We start from the raw sequence: 18,821 nt of genomic DNA on the forward strand, positions 1-18,821 counted from the left end.
TGTTCTGAATTTGTGCGGTGCCCAGCACAGTGGTACCTAAGGCCTTGATGAGGTTATAGCATGACAAATAGGAGCAAACACAATATACCCTGCTCACACCAGGCCTGGAGTCTCATGTTACTAGGGAATGTTAATACAGTTAAATGGTGGTACAGTTTAGAACAGTGACCAGTTTGTTCTAGGCAGGGCAAAGGAACTTCACTAGAGCTGCTGACAAAGGTCGGGCAGTTGTGCAGGGGCCACCCTGTAAAGAGGGTTAGGGACCCCAGACCTACGCAAACAGGGTCAAGGGGTCCAGTGAAAGAGGCAGGGCCAAGGATGCTGAGCAGGTTGAAGGCACCATAGAGGCCAAGGAGGCTGAGAGACTGGAAATTAATACAGGACCAGAGGGTCTAATGAAGGAGTGAGATCTCTGGGTGGCGTGCTGAAGGAGTTCGGTGCCCAGGTGGTTTTCTCTTCCATCCTACCAGTGACTGGACGAGGAAGACGGCAGGAGAACTGCATCCGAGAAACCAACTGGCGGCTTCGGCAGTGGTGTCTCGAGGCAGGCTTCGGCTTCCTGGACAATGACCCGCACCTCACGACGAGGACTCCAAGATGAACATGAGCCGGCAGTGTGACGAAGCCATCAGAAAAGCCAATGGCACTTTATCGTGCATCAGCAGATGCATGACGAATAGGTCCAAGGAGGTGATACTTCCCCTCTATCGGGCGCTGGTCAGACCGCAGTTGGAGTACTGCGTGCAATTCTGGGCGCCGCACTTCAAGAAGGATGCGGATAACCTGGAGAGGGTCCAGAGAAGGGCAACTCGTATGGTCAAGGGCCTGCAGACCAAGCCCTACGAGGAGAGACTAGAGAAACTGGACCTTTTCAGCCTCCGCAAGAGAAGGTTGAGAGGCGACCTTGTGGCTGCCTTTAAGTTCATCACAGGGGCACAGAAGGGAATTGGTGAGGCTTTACTCACCAAGGCGCCCCTGGGAGTTACAAGAAATAATGGCCACAAGCTAGAAGAGAGCAGATTTAGACTAGACTTTAGGAAGAACTTCTTCACAATTAGAGTGGCCAAGGTCTGGAATGGGCTCCCAAGGGAGGTGGTGCTCTCCCCTACCCTGGGGGTCTTCAAGAGGAGGTTAGATAAGCATCTAGCTGGGGTCATCTAGACCCAACACTCTTTCCTGCTTATGCAGGGGGTCGGACTCGATGATCTATTGAGGTCCCTTCCGACCCTAACATCTATGAATCTATGAATCTGTGAGGCATGGATGAGGCTTATGGGGGTGGCTGGAGGCTATGATTAATGCCCCTTAGGTAATTTACTGCCCTATGGCCTAGATAGGGCCAGTAGGGCCACAAGACTTGTCTGAAGAGCAGTGTAAGAGCTAATGGGGCGCAGAGTTGTTGTGATATTAGACTGTAGGTCCAGAGGGAGATGAACAGGACCAAGCATCCAATGTTCAGGAGCACTCCAGAACTCAGAGGCAGCCTCCTACATTATATACATCAAGGCATGGCAGGAAATAGAGCAAGGGCATACACTGAGAAGCTGGAGTGGGAGCCGGATTAGCATGGCCACTAGGGCAGCATGGCCATCAGGGGCTGGTCCTGCTATTTTCGTACAGGGACAGACATGGGACATTTTATTACCTAAGTCCAGGCTTCAACTCCAGGCTCCTTGTTAGTCCCTCAAAGTTAAGAGTTCCTGTTGATGCTTTGAATGTTGGCTGCACTGGAGGCTAAGGCAGCCAGACCAGCACATATTAGGGGCTATATTGTGACCTTAGAGATCAAGTGGCCCACCCTGCCACGCTGTGCTGGCATCCCTGCACTGTGCAGGATCCCTGCGTCTCCCTTAAATCCTCCAATTGTGGGTTCCTTCTGTCCTATGGGCTGCCCATCTCCTTCCCTCAGGGGTAGAGAGGTAAGAAGCAGAAGCTAGAGGAGGGAGCAAAGCCTGCACTGGGAATGCAAGAGCTGCAGGGTAGCCCCTAGGGACCCACAGGTTGCCAGTTGTACAGCCTTGCTATATCCAGCTGACCCTGCAAGAGGTTTAATAAAAGTGAATGTAAAGGCCTTGGAGCTAGGTTTTTAATCAGCTGCGGCTTGACAGTCATTTCTGAATAAATATCAGTAAAACTATCTATCAGTTATATCTGTTGTGCAGTAAAATTCATCCCACTGCTAATCCAGCATTGGCTCAGTCTAGAATAGGGGTGTCAAACATAAATTCATAGATTCATAGATTGTAGAGTCAGAAGGGACCACAATGGATCATCGTGTCCGACCCCCTGCCCCTGCCCTGGCAGGAAAGAAGACTGAGGTCAGATGACCCCAGCCAGGTGACTATCTAGCCTCCTCTTGAAGACCTCCAAGCTAGGTGATAGCACCACCTCTTTTGGAAGCCCATTCCAGATCCTGGCCACCCTTACTGTGAAAAATTTCTTCCTAATATCTAACCTAAATCCACTCTCAACTAGTTTACGTTATTCCTAGTCACTCCCTGGGGCGCCTTAGTAAACAGCGCTTCCCCTATTCCCTGTTGACCTCCCCTAATAAATTTATAGGCGGCCACAAGATCTCCCCTCAGCCATCTCTTGTGAAGGCTTCAGAGATTCAGCTCTCTCAACCTTCCCCCATAGGATCTAAAATGAAGGCCACTAATCATGTGAGTGGCCCTCCTCTGGACCCTCTCGAGATTCTCCGCATCCCTCTTGAAGTGCGGCGCCCAAAACTGGACACAGTACTCCAACTGCCGCCTGACCAGTACTGCGTAGAGGGGGAGCATCACCTCCTTTGTTCTATTAGTCATGCACCTGCTAATGCATGACAAGGTGCGATTGGCCTTGTTGAAGGCCTCGTTACACTGCCGGCTCATGTTCATCTTGGAGTCAATTATGACTCAAAGATCCCTCTCTGCCTCCGAGCTGCTGAGAAGGACACTTCCTAACCTATAGGTGTGCTGGGGGTTCCTCCTTCCCAGGTGGAGTACCTTACATTTATCTTTATTAAATTGTATCCTATTTCTCTCTGCCCATTGATCCAACCTGTCCAGGTCAGCCTAAATCTGCTCCCTGCCCTCTGGTGTACTAACCTTGCCCCATAACTTGGTATCATCAGCGAACTTGGAGAGGGTGCTCTCCACGCCCTCATCCAAATCGCTGATGAAGATATTGAATAATATTGGTCCAAGAACCGAACCCTGCGGGACCCCACTGCCCACCTCCCTCCAGGCCAAGAAGGAACCATCCACCACCACTCTCTGGGTGCGGTCCCTAAACCAGTTGGCCACCCACCTGACCGTGTAGGCGTCCACTCCGCAGTCTGCTAGCTTCCCAATGAAGATAGGGTGCAAAACTGTGTCAAAGGCCTTCCTAAAGTCCAGGAAGATGACATCAGCCTTGGCTCCCGTGTCCAGGCAGTGCGTGACCTGGTCATAGAAGTCTACAAGGTTTGTCAGGCAGGATCTACCTGTGACAAACCCATGCTGGTTTCCCCTCAGCATTGTTTCCCCTGCTGGGCCTGCACAAATGTGTTCCTTGATTATTTTCTCTAGCATTTTCCCAGAAATAGAGGTACGACTGACTGGTCTAAAGTTACCCGACTCATTCCTTCTCCCTTTCTTGAAAATGGGCATCACATTGGCCCTTCTCCAGTCCTCAGGGACCTGGCCAGAGCACCACGAGTGCTCGAACAACTGTGCCAGCGGCTCAGCTATGACACTGGCCAATTCTTTCAGCAGCCGTGGATGGAGGTCATCTGGGCCTGCTGACTTGTACCCATCCAGCTCCTCCAGGAGCTCCTTAACTATTTTAGAACTAACCGTAGGCAGACTGGTGCCATGTGGACATCCGTCAATGATCGAGGTGAGGGAATTGGCTTGGTCGGTACAGAGAAATACTGAAATGGCTGACATGGCTAAAATAGGGGTGTTAGGCTATGGCTGGATGCAGCCTGAAGTTCTGTTCCATCTGGCCCACTGGGCTATTGAAAGTTGGGGCAGGGGATGGGGTCTGCCATAGAGTTGGGGCCCCTGGGCTGTGATAGACATGGCCATTGGCAACAGGAGGATGAGTTAAGGCTGTGCTGATATAGCTGTTTGCCCTGTGGCTGCCTTTGGTTCTGTTACCACTGCCAGGTCCCCAGTGCCACTGCCAGACCTGCTGCAGTCACTGTTTGATTCACTGCCATTGCTGCTGCTGGTCCTGCAGACCAGCCCAGGAGAAGACTCCAAGTCTGGATGCAGCCCATGGCCCAGGAGGGTTTGACACCCCTGATCTAGAATAATGACATTAAAAGACAAGATGACTAATTTGTCACATTACATTTTGCCTCTGATCATTCTCCTTGCCAGTTCATGGCTTCTCACTTAATGTCCAGCCATAAGTGTTGCGTGGTGCTGCTCTTTGTTGATAAACAGCAACAGTGCTTCAGCCCAGGGGTGGCTGCATTTCAGTTGAGAGGGACACACATTCTCTGTTTCCTTTTTTGCTTTATGGACTGCTATGATTATTAGTCACATTTATAACGTCTGTGAAGCAGAAGATGGGCCTTCAGATGAGAGTGGTTTAAGATGTGCTGAGTGCAGTTAGTTATCCCTGGGAGCACATTTATTTTTATGATATGTGGCTGCTGGTGGTACCTGTTGATGGTACTGCTGCTCTTACCATAAAAAAGCCAAGCTTAAAGGAAATTAAGTCCAGGGGCGATGCGTAGGGGCTGCACGCGGGTGCACGTGCACCCCCTGATCACAGCAGTACACCCCCTACAAAAAGGCACCACCGACACTGTCAGTGGCACCTGTGGGCAGTCACTGCTTGCCACCCCACTGCTGCCAGCGTCTGCAGGTGGTCTGAGATCACCGCTGGCTGTTGCCAATGCTGCTGGAGGCATCTGTGTCTGGTCACTGACCCCTGGTTGGCACTCGCCATCACCCACCCCACCACCGACAGCGCCGGCAGTGTCTGCAGGAGCCCTCTCTTACCGCTGCCATGCTCCTTCTGCTGCCACCACACTCTCGCCGCTGCTGTGCCCCCCCAGCCACCGGAGGCACACGTCGTTCATGTCTAAAACAGCCATAAATCCTTGCAATTGGGTCAGTAGACACTGTATTTCAGTCCATATCATCCACTGTCCGCCCTGCACATCAGTTGGCCTGATGTGGCCACTTTTTCCATTCAGTTTCTCTGCTGGGCACAGGACAACAGAACATCAGGCCTTGTGGCTGTTGCCCCTATATAGTGACTCACTGGGAGAATCTGGAATCCTAGTGATGACTGGTATTATTGCACTGTGCTGCAGAGTGCCCAGGAGGGGAATTACAAGAGGCATTCTGCCAGGTCTGCCAAGGACTTGACCGTGTTCCCACTGGAGCCAAAAGCATGACTGAAATGGGACTTAATTGGAAGCAGAACAGGGCCTCCACTGAGTTATTGCCCATCAAGAATGGGCATGGCAAGAGCCTAGGCCAGGTCATCAATAACTGATCCCCAATGCTGGGGATCCCATCATCTTGCCCTAAGACAATAAATTGTTTCAGAAAGCCTTACCTTCCCATAGGATTGCTCTTTAATGGAGTTTGATCCTTCCTACATGAACTGGGCCAAATGGTGCTATCTCCTGCTTACCTGAACTGGCCCTGGCCAGTTTTCTAGAGTTCCCCCCAGTCCTAAGCCTGATGCTTACCTACCACCTGTGTTCTCAGGGCCCTTTGGAAGCCAGCCCCCATGTGGCTGTAGGCAGCATGATTTCCACCAGCAGAGGGGTTTGGCCCTGACACACCAGATGGAAAGGAAGTGGGAGTTTTCCTACAGAAGGGTTTCTCACCTTTGTCATTCCTTCTTCATTCATTTCCATCTTCTTCTTCAGCTGCATCATTTGCCACATGTCCTCAGCTGGCTTGTTGAAGGATTGGCTTCTGGTCAGCAGTTCTGCTGTGGAAGGGGTGTCATTCAAATGAATCAGCTGGCTTTCAATCCTCCCCAGCCTCTGCTGCATCTGGTGGAAGAGTGAGCTGGATTTCCCCTCCATATCAGCCTGCTGCGTGGGCCTCTTTTTTAGTGTTAAGCCAGAGGAAGGTTTGAGGAAATCCTTCTCCTCCTCCAAGATCTCCTTCCTGATGTCCTGGAGCTGGAGGTGCTCCAGAATGCTGTGCAGCAGAATGTGCAGGGCATTGAAGTTGACATTGCCCGCCTCAGGTGTGCCAATCGCAATGTTCGCCAGCTCCGAAAGCGTAAGGGAGAAGCTCATCTTTCTTTTCGTCTCTAGCCTTGAGAGACCAGTAGCTGTGAGCACTGAGGTGGCCTCAACACAATGAAGTTAGTTCCAAGGTCTAGTCGTCTTAGGGATCTATAATAACACACTATGATAGGCTCAAAATTAGGAAGTCACAGGCATGAGCATGCGATTGGTTCACCATGGCATCAGTCTGCTTGGGGTTCTGCTTGGAAAGTTTCTGCTGGTTGCTAGGATACCAAGGAACTGGCCAAGATCTGAAAAAAGACAGACAGCTTAAGGACTGTGCAAAGAATGAGTGAGTCACTCAGCTATTTGGACTTGTATCAGGGCCAGCGCAGGAGTACAGCAGAATCCAATAGAGGAACATGGGCATTTTCCCTCAGAAGTAAAGGAGCCCAGTAGTGGAGAGCCAGAAGTAACAGTGACTGGTTACCTGGTGATTGTTGTGGACATTCCAGGAACCTCCCTGTCATGCCCAGGACTCTCAGCTCATGGGCATGGAATGAAACCACTGGCAAAGGCAAATCCCTCCTGTGCATGGAGACTCTGTGGGACACCCTGTGATATACTTCATAGAAGAAGCATCCCTCCCAGGGGCATGACTGCCAGAACTACCCCTGGTAGTGGCAGCTAGTACTGTTCTTCTGCCTTCATCTGTCCTGTGAAGGTAACTTCAGGTCCTTGGCAGCCAAAAACATCTGTATACTTAGAGTCTGCCTGGCATCCTGAGCACATTTACAGACACTGGGATCTTGTGCTGGGTTTTTACCACTGTTCAGATTCTGGCAACCTGAGACAGCTGCCAGCCAGTTCAGCCAGTGAAACTGCAGCAGACTGACTGAGAGCAGCCACTCCTCTCCACCTGCCATCACCTGGCCCTACATCACACACAGAGCAGGGTGGTCCCCTGAACCAGAAAGGAGGGGACTGGCTGCATTACCACGATGGGTCAATGAATTCCACTCTATATGGATAAAAGTGATGGATGCTTCAGGATGACAAGTACAACAAGGAACACCTCTGGACCAGGTCCTGCAGTCAGCTACCTCTGTGTACTTCTCAAGTAACTCTAGTGACTTCATTGGAGTTGCCACATATAGAACATGTCCACACATTGCAGTACAGTGACATTGTTATGGTGCCATGCTTAGTACTTCCTTTAGGAGCACACCACTATGGTGATGTAGCTGCCGATCATGTGTAGTAGACCCACATGATCACTATGTTGTCATAGCACCTTGTATGGCAATGTAGCATGTCACTATGTTGCTGTAGGGCGATATGTAGACACACCCATAGAGTAACTCCTTTTGAGTCAAATGGTACTCACATTTATGCAGATGTAACAAAAGCAGAATTGGGTCCACTGCCATGACCTAAACCACAGCACTTGCTTGCTTGTATTTTGAGCTCTGTGTGGACCCTACTCCAAAATATAAGCCTAGCTATATTCTGTTGCCTTTACAAAACAGCTTTAGATCTGAGTTAACTGGCCTGCTGAACTGTAGTTCTGGTGATTCTGCCACAGGAGAACAATGAAAAAGATATTGGCAAGTCCCAATACATGAGGTGCCATGTACCCAGGTATTTCTAAACCTATTTGAATATGAAGGAACTAAGTGACCCACCTGGTTTGTTGTTTGCTTTTGTTTGTTTGTTTTGGGGGGGAGGTTGGTTTCTGCACAAACAGTAACATTCCAGGTAATTCCCTTGTGCTGACTCTAGATGACACTGGAGTAAACACACCTGTGCCCTGGAAAAATGAGCGAGTCCACTATTTTAGGGCACTCCCTGGCAGACCTTGGTATATGTTAGAGATAGTATCTGTTTAGCACACAGAGTCTTGACCACAGTAAGCTGGGTTAGTTATTCAGCCCAGAAGACAAACTAGCACTTGTGCTTTGTTGGTTAATTGCTTCTAGTCTGTCGATTCGTTTATCTCACCCACTGGTTCTGCTTTGTCTTTAGACTGTTACTTCTTTGGGAAATTAACTCTCATTTGCCACCTGCATGTAAAGACCTTGGCACAAGTGTGCTTTGACCTGCCTGCTTCCTGCTTTTACCACAATGAAATGTAAAATGATAATGATCATAGTTCTGCTTCTTACCTTGCCCACAATTTTGTTGCAGTTCACAAAGGAAATGTTAAAGATGAGCTTTCAGAGAGAAAAAAAATCTGGATTTTACAAAAGTAAGGAGACAGTCATGTTTTGAATAGCTGTGAGATCTCATGAAGCTGCCTTTTGTTCCATGCAAACAATCTAAGCAAGCAAAGAGAAAAAGCAAGGAAACGAGCTGAGAAAAGCTGTGACTTTTTTTATAGAGCAGTGAAAATTAGGACAGCAAAAGGGCTGCTGGAAGATCTGCTTGTTGCTGTTGACTTGAAGCAGTTGGTTCATCCAAGTAACTCTCCCTCCAGTTCCGTAGAACACTGACACCCTTATATTGCCAGTTAATATGTAATGAGATCTTCAGGCACTTAAATAAAAGATGAAGCTACAGGCAAAATTCCAAGGCTGTTATGAAAGATCTTTAATTATTTTATTCTAAGAAGGATTAATTTTCATTTCTGGAGAGAACTGCCAATTATTTCCAGCTGAAGAACAAAGTCTGTTTAATTATCCTTTGACAAAGACTGGTCTAAGAAGAGTCCAGGGTTCACTGATAAAGGGTAAGTTGGGAGGGTCTATAAAGGAACAGAAAAGTTCAGTTTAGAAGAAATAAATCTGGTGGCTTCAGCCCCGCCCCATAAAAAAGTCCTACAGTAGCCAGTCATGCTCTTCTTTCTGTCAAGACTGAGACTGCAAGGATCCAGGTTGTTTTGATAAAGACAAGCACACTCATTAGCTCTGCATTGTCTCACAACTAATATGCTCTTTAAATGTGGGGAAAAGGATGCACTTCTGAAGACATTATGCTGTAACAGAAAGGTTCAGGGCCTTGTCACAAGTTACACTTAGGATGCATTAATTGCACTTAAAACATTAGTATCTGCATGTTCAAGGAGTTAAAAATATGCTAAGTGCCATCCTGTCTTAGCAAAGTTAGGATGCTTCTAGAGTATCTATCTCCAGATCGTATTAAGTAACCCATGTTGTGCTAATGTCAGACTGCTCCACAGAGGTAACATAATCAATTTGTGGTCCTTACTGAGCCAGTTCAAGACTCTGGTGTAGTGGGGGAGCTGGGACTAACAAGAAACTATTTGTTGGTCCCAGTCCCCAAATTGTACCAGTCCTGAAATGACTCGCCTGCAGGTGCCAGGGCTGGGACTGACAAACAGCTATTTGTTGGTTCCAGCCCCCACACTGCCCTGGAGTCTTGAACAGGCTCCTGTGCTATGCAAGGGCTGGGACCAACAAGTGGCTGCTTGTTAGTACCAGCTCCACCATGGCACCAGAGCTGGTTCAAGACTGGTGCAATGTGGTGATGGAAGTGACAGTCAGGTGTTTGTCCACTGCATGGTCAGCTCTGGCCTCATCCAAAGGGCTGAGATCCTAGTAAACATGACTGTGTGACTGCTCAAAAAACTTTCTAACTTGTAGTAATGTTTACTATAATCTAAATAAAACATGTCCTAAGTGCAACAAAGCCCTTATTCTAGGGGCCCAAGGTAGCCAGCCAATCAGAGAGCAGCTGCTGAATGGAATTGCTAGGACAGGTGGAAACCAAGGGCTTGATCCTGTAACCATAACTCAGCAGAGTAAGTGTAACTGATGCCACTATTCAGGGGGCTAAGGATGACTCACATGAATTGGGCTGCTGGATTCAGCCCTTAAGCCATAATGTTCTGTCAGGTGACAGAGACACCTGCCCATTTACAACCAGATTAAGTAGATCCATAAAATGACACAATGGATCTCTAAGGTGGAAGTCATGGGGATCATTTTGCTCCACTGAAGTGAAGGGCCAAACTGTAGTGATATCAAAATGAGCATCATCAGACCTCAGGGATTTGGGGTCTAAACCCTGCAGGGTACTAAGCAAGTTTAGCTTTTACTGAGCTCTGCAGCTCCCAAAATCAAGCCCCTTGTATGAAGCAAAAACAGTTTTGCAATTAATATTGTCCTCATCCCTGCTCCAGATACCAGCTGCCTTACTCTGAGCTTTACTGTAGAATTCTGGCGTTTTGATGGCCTGACCTGAGCCAACTATGACATGGAACCTTGCCTCAGTTTCCCTGTAAATGCTGTGAAAGGCAGTTATTTGCCATGGTGTACTGTGTGGGCAGCAGACACATAGCCTTCCATTTGTGCTCCCTTAGCCGTAGCTTGGGGGTTATTCTGGTCAAGTAAAGCCAAGGGAAGAATTCAGCAATAGAGTGAGTTGGACAACGCCTCACCCGCCATTTGGAGTCTGTGTAGGGAACCTGCCTCTCACTCTTGCGATTTTTATGTGAATGGCAACAATTCATGAAATACCACTTGTGCAGCTTGGCTTTTCGATTGCCTGAGGCTGCTGGACTTCAGGAGTCTTCCTAACAGGGTACAGAAAATACAGTACTATAATGAGGATGATTAACAATGAACTGCTGCCCAGGAATGCTGCATAAAGGCAGTGAATAATCTAGAAATGGTGCAACACTAAATATATGCAGTAGCCCCGCAAGGGACTGGCCTTGTTATTTCGGAAGGAATGAATCCAAGCTGGTCACCAACACTAACTATGCAGCACAGAATAATATGTGTTCTGTTTGAATTGCAGGTCTTTGCTATGTGTATGTCCAGGGAGGAGAGCTATAAGCTTTTCAGGACTAGTCTTCATGGTAAAGCAAGGGAAGTCCTCCTACCTAAGAAGCCTATAGGGAACATCCAGCAGGTCAAGTCAGCTAGTTCTTGGGACAGCTCAAATAAGTGAGAGCTCTCAAGTCTTCAGCCCTTTGCAGAGGAATTCATGCAGTTACAGAAATTGCTTCCCATCTGAAGGACAAAAGATGTGGAGGGGATGGAAGTTTTCCTTTGTCCTAGATGAGAGGTATTGTTTGATGAAATTTTCATAAGGACAATTTTTCCCTGGTGTTTCTCAGTGTAGCAGGAAGCTTGGAGTTCCTCTACTTGAAGAGCAGGCAGGCTGTGGCTAAGGCAGGCTGCAGGTGGGGCAGGAGGGCAGTAAGGGACTATGTCTGAGAAGCAGCCTGCAGGTGGAGCCAGGATTGACTGAGAAAGTCACTTCACCCTGGAGGAGAGCTGGGTTATGCAGGGTATAATCCCAGACCCTGAGAGGAGCCAGCAGTAATATCCTGGAGGCAGCTGAAGGGAAATTAGTTCAGCAAGATGGCTGCAACGCTGGAATGGAAGCAAGGAGAATACAGCCTGCAGCAGTTTGGAGGTTTGGGAAGGAACTAAAGAGGTGGGAGAGATTCCTGGGGACCCAGTGAGTGAGGGATCCACAGCTCGGGGAGGGGCTGAGTGTGAGACCAGAGCCCAGGGAAGGGCTGAGTGTAAAACCGAGGGGCCAAGTGTATAGAACCTATTGTGGGATCCAAGTGAACCCAGAAAGAACCACTGCTAAGACCAGGGGTCTCACTGGCCCAAAGTGAGGCCAGGGCCAGGGGGCCTGGAAGACACTGAACTGAGCTGGAGCCAAATGGTGAGTACAAGCCAAAGCCAAGGGGCCCGGAGGTGAGACTGAGCAAGGGCCTAGGAGCCTGGAGGTAGCCCTGGAGGGGCAAAAACTGCCAGAGCTGGGTAGCCTGGAGGTAGCCCAGGAGGGGCAAGAATTGTCAGAGCTGGGTAGCCTGGAGCTTGGTCCTGGCTAAGACTGAAAACTGCACCCAACTGGAGTTTGGGGTCACAGTGGCAGGGCACCTTGTGATGGGATAGCCCCCAGAAGTGCAAGTGATCCGAAACTTCAGGGAAGAGTGAGTGTAAGGTGCCCAAAAACACCAGCCCCTACTGCCTTATGGGCCACCCTTTAGCAGAGAAAGGTAGGGGAGCACACCCTGGAAGAAAAGCACAAGAAGATTTCTAGGGCACCAGAAAGGTCCAGAGGCCATGAAATAGGCTGGGGAAAGATTGGGACCAGAAGGGTCCAAGTGAGAAACCAAGGGGTCTGATAGCCCAGAACAGCCAAGTGAATGTGTGGGAGCAGAGAAGGGTCCAAGTGAGAAACCAAAGCAGGTTAATAGCCTTGAGAGGGGAAGAATGAGATACCCAGAGGTCTGAGAGTCCAGAGAAGGGCTAAGCATATGAGGGAGAACATCTATGAGTGGTGACACCTGCAAGGCATGGGTATAGGAGTGGATTGGAGCCATGCAATTAGCCATAAGGTATTGCCCCCAAACATCTGAGGTCATTACAGTAAGACCAGGGCAGCCTTTCATATCTAAATAACAGTTGCATCAAGCCATGGTAGATGAAAATATGAGCTGAGGATAGAAAAGGAAGAAAAGAAGTGCCTCCAGGGGCTTCACGGCTACCCCTGGAGACGGTGCCCTGTTCAACTCAGAGGTTTAATTTGCATGTGTTAAAAAAACCTAAACATTTTTAAAGATTATAATCTCTCAGGCCACTTTTAAATCAGAGATGAGATCACCTCAAGATTACAGTGAACTGTTCACATTTTAATAGTGCTTTCTCCAAAGAATGTTACTGCTTATCCTCCCTCCTTCTTTCTGTAACATATATAGACCCTGATTGTACAAGCTTTATTCAGTGTGGTTGTGAGAGGGGAAGCAAAAGCCCCCCTGGCACATCCCAAACCCCTTCCTGACAGACCCCGATACTTACTGCAGGGGTCAATATGAACGTCAGCCGGGAAGAGATGCCGACACAGGCTCGACAGTTCCACAACTGCCTGAGCCTGCAAATTGGTGAGCTCCAGGGATGTGACTCCGGAGAGGTGCAGGCTGCTCAAAAAGCAGCCAGGAATACAGCTGATGGGCCAGGCAGAGGAGAGCAGGACGCCGGCTGGGAGACACCGACTGCAGAGCCAGGGAGCACCAGCCCCGAGTGCAGGGACAAGGGGCTGAGCAGGGTACGAACTTTATGTCTCATGTCATAAGAGGCCTCTGTCGGATCCTGTGCATAAAGCACCTCTGCACCTCAATATATTACCCCCAAACAAATGTGCTAGTGGAGTGATTCAATGGAACCCTTAAGGCTATGTTCCGGTGATGCATGCAGGAGGACCCATGGTGGTGGGACCTGCTGATCCCCCTGCTACCGTTCGCCATAAGGGAAGCACCTCAAACGTTATTGGGCTTCACCCCGTTCAAGCTGGTTTTTGGGCATACCCCATGGGGCCTGTTGGATGTGATCCAGGAAGTATGGGAAAGAGCAGAGGGAGGAGGAACCACCTCAACTCAGTATGCGCAGATTCTGAGAGAGCAATTACAGAAGGCAAACCAGGTGGCCAGGGGTAACCTGAGGGGGGCCCAAGAATGACAAAAGCAGCCGTATGATAAGAACGCGGTAGAACATGAATTCCAAATAGAACAAAGGGTACTAGTGCTGCTACCCAGCTCCACAGGCAAGTTCCTGGCCTGTTGGCAAGGGCCTTTCCAGATTGTCTGCAGGGTCAGCCCAGTTGACTACGAGGTCATGCGACCCGGACATAGATGGGAAAGACAAATCTATCATGTTAACCTGCTGAAGCAGTGGCATGAGCCAGAAGGGTTCTTAGCTATGCTGATCCCAGAATGTGAGGAGCTAGGAAGGACGCTAGATGAGCCAGCAGGGGAGGGAGTCTCCGTAGGCCGAGACCTGATGGCTGAACAGAGGGGACAGCTGGCAAGAATAGTACGGGACTTTGCTGATGTGTTCAGCGAGATACCCAGGAAGGTCCAGGGCACAGTCCATAAGTTCGTGACACCTGAAGGGGCCATAGTAAGGGAAAGGTGGAGGCAAATACCCTACCATCGGTATCCCGTGGTGAGAGAGGAAATAAGAAAGATGTTGGAGCAGGGAATCATTAGGGAGTCCCAAAGTCCCTGGCGTAGCCCAATAGTGATGGCCCCAAAGGCCAACAGGATATTGTGGTTATGCATCGAATTCCACAAGCTCAATGCCATCACATAATTTGATGCCTTCCCTATGCCCCAGGTGGAAGAACTGCTGGAAAGAATAGGGTAGGCATGGTTCATATCCATTTTTGAACTGGCCAAGGGGTATTGGCAAATACCTTTGCGTCTGGAAGATAGAGCTAAGATGGCGTTTGGGACCCCATGGGTATGAGCTCTGCAGAATGCTCTTTGACCTCAATGGGGCTGCAGCAACCTTACAAAGATTGATGGATTGGGTACTGGCTCCCCATCACCAGTGCATGGCTGCCTATATTGATGACATTGTAGTGTACACTGAAACATGGGACCAGCACATATGGACAGTTCAGGTGGTACTGCAGGAGTTGAGGCAGGCAGGCTTGACGGCCCACCCCAAGAAATGCATACTGGGACAAGCCAAGACTAAATACCTCAGATTTTTGGTGAGGCAAGGCCAAATCAAACCCTTGGCCAATAAGGTGGCCACTATACATAGGTATGAGATCACACAAACTAAAAAGCAAATGCGGGCATTCCTAAGTCTAGCCAGCTACTATAGGTGGTTCATTCCCCACCTTGCAGGCCTCACAGCCCCCCTCACTAATGCAATCAAAGGGAAAGGGAACTGAGCCATAAAGCTGGAAGAGGAACAAAAAAAGGCCTTCGAAGGAGTCAAATGGGCTCTCTGCAGGGACTTGGTGTTACACATGCCAGATTTTTCAATGCTATTTGTCCTGCAGGTTGATGCATCAGGCCAAGCACTGGGTGCAGTCTTGTCCCAGAAAGTGGAGGGGGCAGAAAGACCAGTAGCTTATGCCAGCAGGAAGCTCAACGACCAGGAAAGGAGGTACACCACCATTGAGAGGGAGTGTTTGGCCCTGAAATAGGGGGGTAGAATATTTTCGATATTATTTGCTTGGTAGAGAATTCACGGTCATAACAGACGATGCTCCCTTGAAATGGCTAAAGTCGGCCAGAACATATAATGCTAAGATAACATGTTGGGCCTTGGCACTGCAGCCATTCCAGTTCTCCATAAAATACAAACCCAGGAAGAATAATGTGGTAGCTGATTTTCTGTACTGCTGCCATTCAAGGGACACATCAGAGGACTCTCAAGATCATCAAGAGAAAGCACTGCCACACACACATCCGGCACCAGGTAATGATGGAAGAGTGCCTACCGGCATCTTGAGGTGGGGGATATGTGAGAGGGGAAGCAAAAGCCCCCCTGGCATGTCCCAAACCCCTGCCCGACAGACCCTAATACCACAGGAGTCAAGGTGAACAGCAGCTGGAAAGAGACGCTGACACAGGCTGGGCAGTTCTGGAGCTGCCTGGGCCTGTGAATCGAGGAGCTCTGGGGGTGTGGCTCCAGAGAGGCTTGGGCTGCTCAAAAAGCAGCTGGGATTACAGTTGACGGGCCGGGCAAAGGACAGCAGGATGCCGGCCAGGAGACACCAGCTGCGGAGCTGAGGAGCACTAGCCCCAAGTCTGGGGAAAAGGAGCTGAGCATCTGTTGGAGGACTCCAGCAGACAGAACAAGGAGCACAAGCCTTGGAAATGGAGGAACACCCAGGAGCAGAGCTGCAGCCACATGAGGGAGCCCAGGTACTGTGGCGGGGAGTGGCAGCAAGGGCCTGCTGGCACTCTTGGGCAGCACGGCAGGATGGAAGGCGCAAGAGGCTATGAAGCCCTGCATGGGAGCAACAAGTACCACCAGCTGGTAGAATCATGAAAAATAAACTACAGGTCAGCCAGGCCCCAGGGAGGTCCCGCTGGAAAGACTGGCAGAGGCTGGACATGGGGCAGCTGCCTGTCACCACGCGTCCCCACACCTACTAGGAGGGAAGGGACAGACGAATCCCTCCTGCCCCCCGCCCCAAGTAACCAAGTGGGTCCCGGGAGACAGAATCCCAGAGGCCCATCAGCAGAACTAAGAATAACTTTTAGTTAAGTTCTCCTTAGTTACAGTTAGCTCCAGCTGGTGCAGGTTTAGTTGCCCGAGATCTGGCCCAAAGACAGGGGACCGACATGGGAAAGATTGCTGGCTGAGAAGAACCGACCCATTTTACTACTTATCTGGTAATAAAACTAGGGCTGTCAATTAATTGCAGTTAACGTATGCAATTAACATGTTAATCGGTTCTTGAGTTAATTTTTTTAATACATTAATCACACACATGGTTTTAGAGCCTGTGCCTGGGCTCTGCTCTGCCACCTTCGGGCCTCACAGTGGGGCAGCGGTGGCAGCACAGAGGACTGCAGGGCAGCCTGGGCATGGGCTTTGGGTGGCTGCAGCTGGAGGGGGAAGGGGTGTGTACATGTTGAGAATATGATCAAAAATTAATTTTAGATGAATGCATGAGTGAATGAATGAATATGGTTTCAAATATACCCAGTCTGCTGAGAAAAGCAGCCTTGAGAACAGGAAAATAAGAAGAACAAATAAACCATCTACAAGAAGATAAGAAGCAGAGCAGACTCCCTGTCTTCCTGTCTCCGGAGGTTGTAAAACAAGTGATTCCTCACCATCCATCGATCTGCATACCTAAGCCATGATGTATGTACCCAAAAGACTGAGAGTTTTGATGAAGTCAACTCAGCAACTCAGCTCAACAGCAACAAGGTGATTGGCTGAGCGGGTTGTCAGAGGCACCGTGGAAGTCTGCCTAGATAAAAAGGCAGTGAAGACTGGGCCCTGACAACATCATATGCCATCCACATCAACTCGGGAGAAAACTACCAGCGTCCCTCCCATAAGATCATCGTGTCCAGAAGCACTGCAACTGGCCATCGTGACTGAACCTGAGCACCATTGGATTGGCCTGTGTGTATGTGTGTGTGAGTATGAATGGTTTTATTAACATTGCTTTTCCCTACTTGATCTATGTGTGTCATTTAATAAAGATCTTGGTTGCTGAACCCGTGATTTGGTATTTCATCCAACATTATCTGGTGGAGAATGCGAGCAAACCATTTAATCTTTTGGGTGACACTGGACCAACTGGGAGGACCTCCCCTTGTTTGTGAGGGAGGCCTATCTTGCGACGGGAGGGTTAGGCATTTGAGCCATGCTAGGGAAGACAGCTCTTGGGTCTAGGGGAAGGTGTCCCTGTGACAAAGTTTACAAGTCACCCTTACAGGGGAGACCACTGTTTGGAGGAAAGAGCCTCCCTATTATTTAAAAATGTTTAAGGAAAAGAAACATATTCAGCAGTTGAAAAATCCTCACCATCAGATGGATGTAAAAGTTTTGCAGACAGCTTTTGAGGGGAGGACTATCCCCTTGGAGGAAAGATGTGTGCCCCCCCCCCCCCCCCCATTTCACTCTTTCTGATCTTAACAGCCAGTTTGAAAAGTACTGTTTAGGTGAATGCTGTCTGTGAAAAAACAGCATGGGGCTGCATTGTGGCTTTATGGCAGGCTGTTAAAAAGGCTGTGGAAAAGAAGTGCTGTTTCATAAAAGACAGAGGAAAGTGGAAGCTATAAGGCATTTGTTATACAGAGGGAAATGTGGAAAGTGTTTAGAAAGAGAGGCAGTGAAGGAATTAACAGTTCGGATGCAAGAAAGGGCAGGAGGAAAGAGTAAGAATAAAACTTAAGGAAAAACTATCCTAAGAAAAAGTTGTAACCTGATCTCAGTACCTGAGGTCATGCTGTGAATTGTTTAGGTTAAGTACAATAACTTTTATTGCTGGTCCAATAAGAAGTCAGTAGCAGAGAAAATCAACCCCTGTGCTAAAAACTGTCCAGATGTACAGAAGTAGAGCCTAAAGAGCCTAATGAGTGAGCAGCTTTACAAAGATTGTTAAGGTGTTGATGCAAAACAGAGGGTGTGAGCAGTGTGAAGTATTTGTTTTGTGTGTTGCAAGGTAAAGAGGGACTGTTGAAAGTGTAAGTGTGGACACTCACTGGTAACAGGGAGTGAAAAAGGAAAGGTAAGGAATGTTTTTGTTACTAGAAATAGCATGGAATTCTAGAAAGGATAGTGTTAACAGCTTGTTAAAGCAAAAAAAAAAAAAGAAGGTGTTTGTGAAAACTCAATGTCAGCTATTAAGGCTCTTGCTGTAATTGATAGGGTTAATCAGGACAAGCAAATAAAGGCATTTCTTAAGGCAATGGCAAAAAGAGTTAAAGATACAAGTATGTACCTTGAATGAAGAATCAAACTCCCCCTCCCCCCACAAATATTCACTAGAAGCTAAAAGAGATTCAAAATAGAAGCTAAAAGACTGTGAGTTTTGATGCAGTCAACTCAGCAACTCAGCTCAACAGCAAGAAGGTGATTGGCTGCGTGGGTTGTCAGAGGCACCGCAGCAGTCTGTCTAGATAAAAAGGCAGTGAAGACCGGGCCCTGTTGACATCGTATGCCATCCACATCAACTCAGGAGAAAACTACCGGTGGCCCTCCCATAAGATCATTGTGTCCAGAGGCACCGCAACTGGCCATCGTGACTGAACCTGAGCACTAATGGATTGGCCTGTGTGTATGTGTGTGTGTGACTGTGAATGGTTTTTGATAAAGCATCGCATTTCCCCACTTGATCTATGTGTGTCATTCAATAAAGATCTTGGTTGTTGAACCCATGTGTTGGTCTTTCGTCC

The 18,821-nt window shown here is 48.7% G+C and overlaps 1 protein-coding gene across 1 annotated transcript in view; it reads right to left on the reverse strand.

The window, feature by feature from the left end:
• The window catches only part of C13H16orf96 (chromosome 13 C16orf96 homolog), a 39,042-nt gene extending 32,606 nt beyond the window's left edge, over positions 1-6,436 (reverse strand). Inside the window, exon 1 of the mRNA XM_019489989.2 lies at positions 5,822-6,436. Coding sequence (XP_019345534.1) covers positions 5,822-6,244 — 423 coding nt within the window. The 5' untranslated portion in view covers positions 6,245-6,436. The remainder of the gene's footprint in view (positions 1-5,821) is intronic.
• Between the last annotated feature and the right edge of the window lie 12,385 nt (positions 6,437-18,821).

This window comes from Alligator mississippiensis, chromosome 13 (genome assembly GCF_030867095.1).
Source record: "Alligator mississippiensis isolate rAllMis1 chromosome 13, rAllMis1, whole genome shotgun sequence".
In the NCBI taxonomy this organism is placed as follows: Eukaryota; Metazoa; Chordata; order Crocodylia; family Alligatoridae; genus Alligator; species Alligator mississippiensis.